The 10,422-nt window shown below is 51.7% G+C and overlaps 1 protein-coding gene across 7 annotated transcripts in view; it reads right to left on the bottom strand.

The window, feature by feature from the left end:
* Positions 1–1,020: 1,020 nt before the first annotated feature.
* The window catches only part of cdc42bpab (CDC42 binding protein kinase alpha (DMPK-like) b), an 80,260-nt gene continuing 70,858 nt past the window's right edge, over positions 1,021–10,422 (bottom strand). For 3 of the 7 annotated variants that reach the window (XM_036147065.1, XM_036147066.1, XM_012878090.3), the window contains 13 exons: positions 9,320–9,401; positions 9,012–9,231; positions 7,760–7,822; positions 7,410–7,663; positions 7,206–7,330; positions 6,912–7,126; positions 6,723–6,820; positions 6,547–6,631; positions 5,669–5,792; positions 5,471–5,588; positions 5,242–5,359; positions 5,007–5,164; positions 1,021–2,393 (listed from right to left, as the gene is read on the bottom strand). In XM_036147065.1, the coding sequence (XP_036002958.1) occupies positions 2,262–2,393; positions 5,007–5,164; positions 5,242–5,359; positions 5,471–5,588; positions 5,669–5,792; positions 6,547–6,631; positions 6,723–6,820; positions 6,912–7,126; positions 7,206–7,330; positions 7,410–7,663; positions 7,760–7,822; positions 9,012–9,231; positions 9,320–9,401 (1,792 nt within the window). In that variant the 3' untranslated portion in view covers positions 1,021–2,261. Of the gene's footprint in view, positions 2,394–3,912; positions 3,987–4,139; positions 4,215–5,006; positions 5,165–5,241; positions 5,363–5,470; positions 5,589–5,668; positions 5,793–6,546; positions 6,632–6,722; positions 6,821–6,911; positions 7,127–7,205; positions 7,331–7,409; positions 7,664–7,759; positions 7,823–9,011; positions 9,232–9,319; positions 9,402–10,422 lie in introns of all 7 variants that reach the window. The other 4 variants (XR_004932732.1, XM_036147061.1, XM_036147062.1 and 1 more) reach the window with 4 other exon arrangements.

Genomic DNA, 10,422 nt, shown 5'->3' with positions numbered 1-10,422 from the left:
AGTACATAATGCTTGTTTCCCTTATATGGAGCGGATCCTGATGGGCTTTAACCTGGACTGTATGGCCACAGCGAGAGAGCAGAACCTGCAGATAAAACCTCCTGTCACCTCCACACTAGGCGCGAGCCGGCATCACAGAAACAAATAAAATGTTTCAAAATAGCTAAAACCTTCCACCGCACTGTCGGGTGTGTTGGCATTGAAAGTGGCAACACTCCACCAGCTGCTACACACTGCTGCTCAGCTGGCTGAAAGGAGGCAGCCATGCTCGTCTCTCGCTTCCAAGGAAGACAAGTTTGTCTGATTAGAAAAAAAACTAAAAAAAGAAACTAAAGGAACACCAGGGTGTTCCTTTAGTCATTTTACTGTAAGGCAAGCTACGACTGCAGACAGCCTGACTAACCAGGGAGGTTCGGCTCCAGTTACTCTACAAAGAGCAGAACGGCAGAAAAGAGCATTGGTGTTCCCGCTAGGGACGTTGGTGGATTATTTTATATTAGTTTAAGATTATTCATCCCAAAGAAAGCAGCTGCTGCAGTCAGAACAATGGCCGTTTCTCTGCAAATAAAAACAGTAAACCGTGGTAGACGGCGCCTTTCTACGGTTCTGTCAGATTCTGCTCCATGACTTGTTCCTCGTGAAAAACGTGGCTCTACGGGTAAAGACAGAGAAGACGGGAAGAACTGCTAACAGTTCCCAAATGAAGAGGAAAAAAAAAGCCGACCGGGGGAGCGAGCTCCGGCCCGGTGGGTTCTACAGACGGCGGGCAGCACTCGGCTCATTCATAAACAATCAGAGCCCCCACAGCCGGCCGGCCACTCTCATACATTCTCTTCTTGAGTGGGCTCTTGTCCATCGAGAGCTTTTAATGAACATGTTTAACAGGCAAAGGTCGCGACACAAAAAAAAAAAAAAAACGCGTCCCTCTTTTGTCCATTTTTGGTTAAACGGAGCTTATCCGTGTGCGGAGGGACCGGCCTTTTCCATCCTGGTACCACGGCCGATCAGACGGCCAGAGGAGGGGCGGGAACAAGGCGTCTGCTGCGTAAAAGCCCCGCCTCGGCGTGCGAGGGGGGCGTCGGCGCACGTGTCGGTAGCAGGGCGGTGAGAAATGCACATTTCCACTAGACGGTAGCGGCAGTCCGTGAAGAGCCGCTCCACTGCACGCAAACCAAGGGGGAAACACAAATGAAGCATCACAACACGTGTCATATAAAACAAACTCATAAAACTAACCGATTAAAAAAAAAAAGAAAGCAACAAAGTGGTTTAAAAATGGCTTTTTGTGAGAATACAAACTGAAATCACTCAAAACAAAGAGAAGAAAAATAATCAGGATTTCTTTGCCCGTGTAGTTCTCTATAGTATTTTCCTTATCATATATTACTCTCTACTTTGAACCTATGTACATCATGGCGATGGGAGTCAGTGAGCTGGTCAGTTTGGTTGTACAGCAAAGTGGAACGTCGGCGCTACGGCGGAGGGCGCCGTCCCGGCTGCCGCAGGAACCGAGGAGGGCGGGGGGGGTGGGAGGTGGGGGGGGGGTGACGAGAGCCGCCGCTCTCGGCTCTTTAGCTAACGCTCAAAATAGCAGAATTAGAGCAGAAAATAAAGTCACTGCACTTAGTGTCAGGAGAAAACTAAAACTCATTCCTTTTCTTCCTCCCACCTTTTTTTTTCATATCAGATTTTTTTTTTTTTACATTTTTTCATTTTTTACATTTTTTGCTGCACCCAAAGAAAAAGCGACTGTGGGAAACGCTTCGCCTCACGTCACGCCGAAGCAAAGCCAACCTTCCCGGTCTAAGATCGATAAATAAATTAAAATTGTCCCCTGAAGCCCAGCTGGTCCTATGTACAAGTACAAATCCTTTCCTCTCATGAACAATCCGCCTCCTTTTCTGTTGCATCGTAAAGTTTAGCGTCTCTACATGAATCTCTAAAGGGGAGGGGGGTGGCTGGCGGGGGGGTCAGTGTCTACGGGGTTTCCCTACAGCCTACGCCCGTCGTGAAGAGTCACACCAGCTGAACGGAGCGTCCCACATGTCCTCCGCCAGCAGGAGGCCCAGATGTGTAGCCGTGGAGTCCAGGAAGGGACACCGGGACGCAGAGCGGGACGCGCGTTTGTCTGGAGGGAGCGGCGGGTGGGAGGTGCAGTTCTCTGGGCAGAGGAGGGGAGGCTGCAGGGGGGGAATGGAGGAGTCCTGTGCTGGATGGGAGGGGGAGACGAGTGGGGGGGGAGGAGGGGGCGTTGGGAGGACTCATGTGTCCCAGCCCGTCCTGTCTGTGCTCTCCAGGGACAGGGACTTGGTCTTGTGTGGGGAGGCCGGACTTGGGGGGCTGCTGAAGGTGGAGCTGTTGGAGGCCGTGGAGTGACGGGGGGAGTCCGAGTCCTGGAGGAGAAGGAGAAGGAGAGAGGGAGTCAAAAAAACACATAGAGGGGTGAAAAGAACCCGACAGGAGGAGGTTCCCTAAAACGAGACGTCCCGGTTTGACAAGCTCTTGTGGTTTATGAAAGCGGAGATGGTGCCTGTCACGTGTCTACAGCACAGTGCCTTGCCAGGTGTTCACACCCCCGACCAACATTCTGCCCCGCCCACAAGCCCCAACGCTCCCTGGGAGTTCATGTGACTGACCGACACTAAGCAGAGCATGGCAGGGACACGCTGCCCCCCCGTAGCCTAACGCCCTGAAATAAAATCACATTCAGCGAGCAGTCGAGACGAAAATCAAACCCGTTGCTATGTGACGGAGACCCAACGCTGCACATCGCCCCGATGGCACCGCCCACACCGGGAGACGTCATGCGGTGGGGGTGCTTTTCTCCCTTCCAGCAGGACGGCGACGTTACCCAGGCAACCGGAGCAACAGGACGCTGCGAGTCAAAGCGTGTTCACGTGTTAGCCTGGTCCAGTTACACGCCCCGTGACCCGAACCCTGTACAAAAAACCCGCCCCGTGACCCCAGAACGGACGCTGACACAAACTCTGAGCATGTTCCGCCTCGACAAGAGCAACGCTTTGCACCGTTTTCATGTCGCTTTGCAGGGATGCTCTGCTTTGTGTCGGTCTCTCCTATAGGTGCCAAGGCACCGTGATGGTGGTCCGTCACAATGACCCGTTGATCTGCTGGGAGGGGGGCGTTCAGGCGGGGGGAAGCTGCCGTCCTCCACCTCCCCAGCAGATCAGCAGCTCAGCTGACCAGAGGTGAGCAGCTGAGGAGAAACAAACATGCAGGCTGAGCCGATGGAGGAGGAGAGCAAGGCTTTAACTTCACTATGATCACACGGTTCCGACTCGCAGGGAGACCAACACCGACGCGGTCTCTGGCCCTGCGGCCGTGAAGCTGTGGGGCCAAACGGGACCGTCCAGCAGAGTCTGGCTGCGTCAGAGTGATTCTCTTCCCACTCCAGAGGCGTCCTCAGGTCAGCGTACGCCGCTCGTCGTTTCCAGGCCAGCGATGCGGCGCTCCTTCTGCTCGGAGTCGCACAGAAACAGAACCCAGTCACCGCCCGACCGTGGCTACGACGCGGCACACCGCGGAGCGCCAAACAATGGCAGCGTGGCGCTCTGGCCCGTCTGGAGGGGAAACACCGCAGCAGCCGGAGTGCCAGACGGCCTTTTTGCGCCGTAATGTACCAGGAAAACGTGCAGCAGGATTCACCTGGAGCATGCAACCTCACTTCCAACCAGTCTGCACTCACTTCCTGTGAACTGATGTCTGGTGCGGTCAGTGAACACCGGGGAGATCCTGATGCAAGCCCGAGCTTTTCATTTGATCCTGGTTAGAAAGACGAGGGGGCCCAGCAGGGGGCGGCATGGAGGCAGACATGCTCTGTGATGCAGCAATGAGAAGCAGCGTCGCACCATTCAACCAGCGACCAAAGATCACAATGAAAGCCAGGAGACTCACAGAGTGACTGATGGTGCAGCTGATGTTCCAGTAAAAGATGCAACGAACCATCAGCTGCTGCTGAGGTGACGAGTCTGAGATGGTGCAGAGAAAGAGAGGGAGGGGAGGCGGCATATTTCCAGTGATAACACGTGTGTGTGAGTGTGTGTGTGATCGGCATGTCCAGCAACACGGTGCTCTCTCACGTGTTGTGTGTTTGGTGCAGTCGTTGCAGCTGAGCACATTACCTTCATCTTACTAAGCAGGGTCCTTAAAGCCCTTTTCAGATCGGGGGTCTTCTCCGACGGCGACACAGCCTGCCACTGCAGAGGAGAGTTCACACTCAGCACCCAGACAACATGCTGGGGTGGCGGGGAGGGGACAGGCATGGGGAGCGCACTGTACAGCCGGGTCGGGGTAGGGGTCGGGCGACAAATGTGGCGAAATGGGTGTCGGAAGCTGGGATGGGAGCCTCTAGAAAGGTTTGCGACCTCCGTGTGGGTCCTACTCACAGCGCCGGCCTAAAGCGTTCACAGCTCCTGAGCTTCTTCACATCTGTCATGTTGCATCCACAGCCGTCGGCCCACCTCACTGGGATTTTATGTGACCGAGAGAGAAGTAGCAGGAGGGGAGGCGACGTCCGGGTTCAAACAATAAATGAAACCAGGAAATCGTGGTCTGAGCTCCACGTCTCTGTTTCTAAACATGGCGGCGTTAGCATCATGCTAACACTGAGTCTCTACAGGCTGGCAGAGACAGCAGCGCGTCTACAGGGCACTGCCTGATGGGGGCGCTAAAGACAACGCTACGCCCCGCTCACATGGGTCTCTGGTCACATAAAATCCAGACAGGACGCGCTGGGGCTGCTGGCCGTGACAGAACGTGAAGGAGGTCCGGACAGGACTGGCTGGAGAGCAAAGGCTGATCACGTCTACGCAGCGGCCCCCACAGAGGCGTCTGAAGGAGCTCGGCTTGGTTCGTTCTTCAGATCAGCTTAGTTTAAGCAAACTGCTCAGAAGCTTTAAGTCGGGTCTTAATGGAACCAAAGTTGAATGGATCGGATGTGGAGAACCAACCCGGCATGCGGCTGAACGCCGTCGCAGCGAGTTACTGACCTCTCTGTCGAACTGGGAGAGAGGGGCGTCAACGCAGTCCATCCCCCCCCCAGAGGACAGGGAGCTCTCTGAGGGGGAGGTCATGGCCTGCCGCTTGGATCCGTAGCTCCCTCCGGACAGCTCCCTGCGCAGCGCGCTGCCGTTCTGAGACAGCGGGCCTGGACCCAGAGGACAGAGGACATGAGCTCAGAACCACAGAACCACGACCGGGGAAGCAGGAGCTACTGATACTCACGTATGCCCAGCCCGCTGCTGGCACTCATGGAGCGGCCCGGCTCGGCCCGGTTCTTTGTGATGGAGGGGATGCTGACCGAACCGCTGAATCCTGCTCGGGCCTCCTGAACTCGGACGTTCTGCTTTATATGCGGACACAGAGGAGGGCGGGGGGGAGAGGAGTGAGGGGCACAGCTTCAAACAGGTGAAAAGGGAGATGATAGGAGGTGATGGTCCCTGTGTGTGTGTACCATAGGGAGGTCTTTCAGGATCTGAATCCCGTCTCCTGGCCCCATGTGGGCGACGTGGTTGAAGTTGGTGGGGTTAGAGATCAACTTGTTCCTCATCTCTGGATCTCGCAGCATCTCCCTGGAAGCAGAGCAGCAGAGCGATGAGCGGGGCCACCATGGGGTCCGCCGCAGCGCCGAGCCACCCGCCGGGCACCCTACCTCCTCTGCTGCAGGCGCTCCTCCTCCGGTACCCGGAAGGAGAAGCGCCTCTTGTTGTTGACGCTGCGCACCATCTGCTTCCTGCTGTTGTCCGACGTCTCCGGGACCACCAGCTCATCGCCCTCTGAAACAGTCAAGCAAGAGAGACCCCCGGCCTTACAACCCGACACAGACATGAACACATCTCACTCAGCTCCACCCGCTTTCAGCTTAGGCTACGCTAAAGTATTCACACCCCTTAAACGTTCTTCATCATTTAGCCGCGTAACAACCAGAACCCTCAGTGTGCTGCAGGGTCTTATGTACCACTTGGTGCTGGTCTGACTGGCAGGTGGCAGAGACTGGATTAGAAGCAGAGTTTTCGCCACCGATTCTCAGTTGTATTTAGGTCTGGACTTTAACTAGGCCGCTCCAAAACATGAATATGCTTTGATCTAAACCATTCCCCTGTAGCTCTGGGTGCATGTTTAGTGCTGTTAAGTCTCTTGAGACATCTAACAGGTTTTCTTCCAGACTGGTCCCATACTCAGCTCCACCCATCATCCTTTTCACCTCCGACCAGCTTCCCTTCCTCTGCTGCGTCCCCAAAGCATGATCCTGCCACCTCCTCCATGTTGTGATCCAAGACCGGATGAGAAAACCTCTGAGGCCCTCCCAGAAAAGAAGAAAAAGGACTCACCTTTTTGGAATATTATTACTGGTTGGGCAGGATATTATTTAGTAGCACCCACTGTCCCGCGTTTTAGGGGCCCTGGTTTAAAGGGGGTGAATAACTTTCCAGCTACTCTAAACATCTTGGTCCCAGACGTTGGTTTCAGGTTTCCTCTGAGCTTTCCTCTCGTTGCTAACAGATCTGAATGAAGCTGCAGGTTTCTTACCGGCCGTCTTGTTTCTGAAGTAGATGAGGCGCACCGTCTCCAGGCCCAGCAGGTTCAAGGATCCGTCAACATTCAGAGGTCGCACCTACAGGAGAAGAGGAGAACTCTGTCATCCCGACATATTGCACACCTGGGAGAAAAGACAAGGCCTCGGGACGCTTCAGCAGACCACAGACCTTCTTCAGAGGGATGGTCTGGATCCAGTCCATGGTGTTCACGTCAAACACGTCCACGGCGTTCTCGCTGTACACCGACAGGTAGGGGGCGTTGTAGCCTGCGCAGAAGGAAGACAGCGTGCCGTCAGCTTAGGGGAAACAGCGCGGTCCCTGAACGTGCGGCGGACCCGGTGAAGCTCCGGCGCTCACAGGCAGCGTTGGGAGGAGCCGGCCACATGAGCTCCTGCTGGCGGGACCTGCGGCCCTGAGAGTCCACGTACACCCCGATGGAGCTGAAGCACAGCAGCAGCTCTTTGCTGGAGATCTCCACGGCACACAGGGCGCTCAGGCCCTGCTGGGGGATGAAGGCCAGGGTGTGGTCCTCGTGGTGCAGCAGGCTGACCGGGGACACGTCCCCGTGGACGCTGTGGAGGGCGTAGAAGTCGGTTAGGCGTGCGGATTCAACTAAGCGTGCTGCATTGAACCCAGAGTTAAAGGGAGAACCTGTAGCGTATGAAGCCGGACTGGTAGCCCACGTAGAGACGCTCGCTGAGCAGGCCCATCCACTGGACGGGCCCCGGGGCCTGCAGCTCCCGCAGCACACGGTGACGGGATTTCCCCTTGGTCACCTGCAGGAGGGAAGAGAGCTTTTCCTTTCAGCGCCACACCACTTCAGGCTGACAGGAAGCGTGACCGGGTCCTGCTCACCTCGTAGCAGATGATCTTACTCTTCATGGCCACGCAGAGGCAGGTGAGGGCGCCGCTGCGCACCGGGCCCGACACGATGCTCTGGCAGTTCTTGGTCTCGGCCAGCTTGCTGGACTCGGTCTCGCGGCCGTCCAGCGCCTGCATGGGGATGAGGCGGACGTGGCGGTTGCGGCCGGAGATGACGGCCAGCAGCTGCTCCTGCAGGATCAGGTCGATCTGGTAGAGCTTCTTGTTGTCGCCCACGCGGATTATCTCTAGGGACGCAAGCGAGAGCGCCGTTTTAACCCAGCAGCTCAGAGGTCAAGGCACCAGAACGAAAAAAATAACAACAACAAAACAACAGGTCTTACCGTCTTTGGTGACGTGGATGACATACAGGCCTTCCTCGTTGCCAAGGGCGACACGCTCATGATCTGAGGGCACATTAAACGGAGGAAGACGGATGTTTTAGGGCCAGGAAGGAGAAAATCAGACTGGAGGCCTACTCGTCTTTAATTGGTTGAGAACAGAAATGTCTCTGGGACCACTGTTTAACCTTAAATCTAAAGAAAACTACATTTATAATATTCACAAATTGTCCTATCGATGTGCACACAAAGTTGAAAATAAATGACGGATATCAAAGGAGTAAGTGATGTAAAATGTCTTGGGGTAACAATACAAAATAAGTTAAGTTGGAAACCATATATCAGATCAAAGTTATCTAAAACATTGGCAGTGTTATATAAATTTAAAGGTCTTTTAAATAAAAAAACATTATATCTCTTGTACTGTTCATTAGTTTTGCCTTACCTGATGTACTGTATTGAAGTGTGGGGAAACACCTATAAAACTAATTTAAACCCTTTGTTCATAATTCAAAAGAATTGTAAATAAAGCAGATTATAGAGAGCATACAAACTAAATTTGAATGTTTTTAAATGTACAAAAAGTTGAAGATTTGGTTTACTTTAACACTGCTCAATTTATGTACAAAGTAAAAACTAATTTGCTGCCAGCACATATTCAGGGTCTGTTTTTGATCAGGGACAGTGCTTCTGATCTCAGAGGGTATAAAATGTTCAGAAAACCAAAAGCAAGAACAAATGTAAAACATTGGATTTCTTTTGTTGGGGTTGATGTATGGAACAAATTAGATCAGGAGCTAAAAGACTGTGCAACATTAACAAGGTTTAAAAACATGAGCAGTAAGATCTTGGGTGCGTTACCTTTTTTTTTTTTTTTTTTTAAATGTTATTATTGTAGAATAATAATTTTCCTAAAATCATACGTTGGTATGTATTATAAACAGTAGCCATCTTTTTATCTTTTTTTTTCTTTTGCTTTGTAGCCCAGTGTAAATTAGATTTGGAGGGTGGGCATTATAAGCTTATTGCTTCTGCCAATACACTCTTTTTCAGACTGTTTTAATTGATGTTATTTGGACATATACTGTCTTTATTATATACTTGTGTGTCTGAAATAAATAAATAAATAAACTGTGCTCACATAAACATGGATGGAAAGATTTATCTTTGAGATTAGGGGCTGGGTTTGGGATTTGGCTGGCAGTGATAGTAATAACCGTGCCCTTGTCGGGGAAGATGAACGCGGGGCGCCCACCTATGATGGCAGCGGACTGGGTGGTCTTGATGAGGGGCAGCTGGCAGTCGTAGGCCTCCTTGGGGACGTAGACGAAGCGCTCCTTCAGCTTGTTCTTCTTGAGGATGCGGTGCAGCTCGTTGAGCAGGCACACCCACTTGTTCCTCTCCTGGTCGCTGTCGGCCAGGATCAGGATGGACGCCTTGTGGCTGCTGGAGGGGGAGAGCTGGGAGGTCGTCACCTGGGAGGAGAGAGGGGAGGTCAGAGGTTAGAGGGGGAAATGAAAAGCCTTCAAAGTCATTTTAAGAAGGAAGCAGCAGAGGCCTCACCCTGAAGATGCAGGGTATGTCTTTGCGGCTGGCGTGGATTACGTCTGACTCCAGAACCGAGCTGACTGAAAACTCCTCGTCCCTGCGTGGTAGGAAGGTGAAACATTCAGGTCAACGCTCCTTTCATTTGTACTCACAGAGTCGGTATACGCTGGATGGAAGATCTCATTAGGCCAACATCTAATACCTGACCGTGTCCTGCAACAATTGCTTGATGTAAAAACCATGTTTAAAAAAAAATAGATCCAGGTTAACCAGGTCAGTGATAGCGTGCTGCGCTCTCCCTGTAGGTCCTGATGCTCATCTCTGATTTTTTGCTGAATCGGACGTTTTGCAAGGTCGTTGCTAATTAAGCGCCACTGTCATCAGACTCCTGTCTGAACGGTTCAGACCCCAAAGTGACCCACATGCTCAGATAACAAGACAGTAGTTGTCACACAGCAGCACAGTGTTTATGGACGTAATGGTGGATGTATTTGTTTCTAGAAGTGCTAAATAGAGCTTTGTAAAAACAAAAAATGGATGCCAGCATCCCTGTGTGGTACCGCTTTACAATAACATTCCCCTGCAGATGGAAAATAGTTTGAAGATATGTTATTAATTAACCTGTAAACACTTTATAACTCATTCATAAATGTTTATTATCCATTAATTAAGGGAGAGCAAGAGATAAAACTGACCGGTTTGCGCTTACACGGTACTAACTTAGTCTGAAATGTTAAATATAAGCAACTATAGATTAAATATGCAGTTGGAAAGATCAGGCTCATTAATTGGCAACGCACCAGTCAGTTGTGTCTCTTTCGTGCCCTTAATTAATCCATAATAAACACTTATGTATGAGTTATAAAGCGCTTACAGATTATTAACTATAGCTATAAACTATTCATTAGCTATCTATAGGGGAGCCTAGTTATAAAGTGGTACCCTCTGTGTTATTATGAGGTTGTTGAGTAATTGGAGCCGACAACATTCAGACCACATCATAACTAGAAGAACAAAGGTAAGAAACAAACAGGAGAGCATTTAGGAATGGCTGATTGTGGAGAGTCAGGATAGTGATGTTAAGGACGGATGAAATCTGACATCAGAAGCTCTGAAAA

The sequence above is a fragment of the Fundulus heteroclitus genome, chromosome 15 (assembly GCF_011125445.2).
Source record: "Fundulus heteroclitus isolate FHET01 chromosome 15, MU-UCD_Fhet_4.1, whole genome shotgun sequence".
Classification (NCBI taxonomy): Eukaryota; Metazoa; Chordata; class Actinopteri; order Cyprinodontiformes; family Fundulidae; genus Fundulus; species Fundulus heteroclitus.
This window is presented reverse-complemented; position numbering and strand designations above follow the sequence as displayed.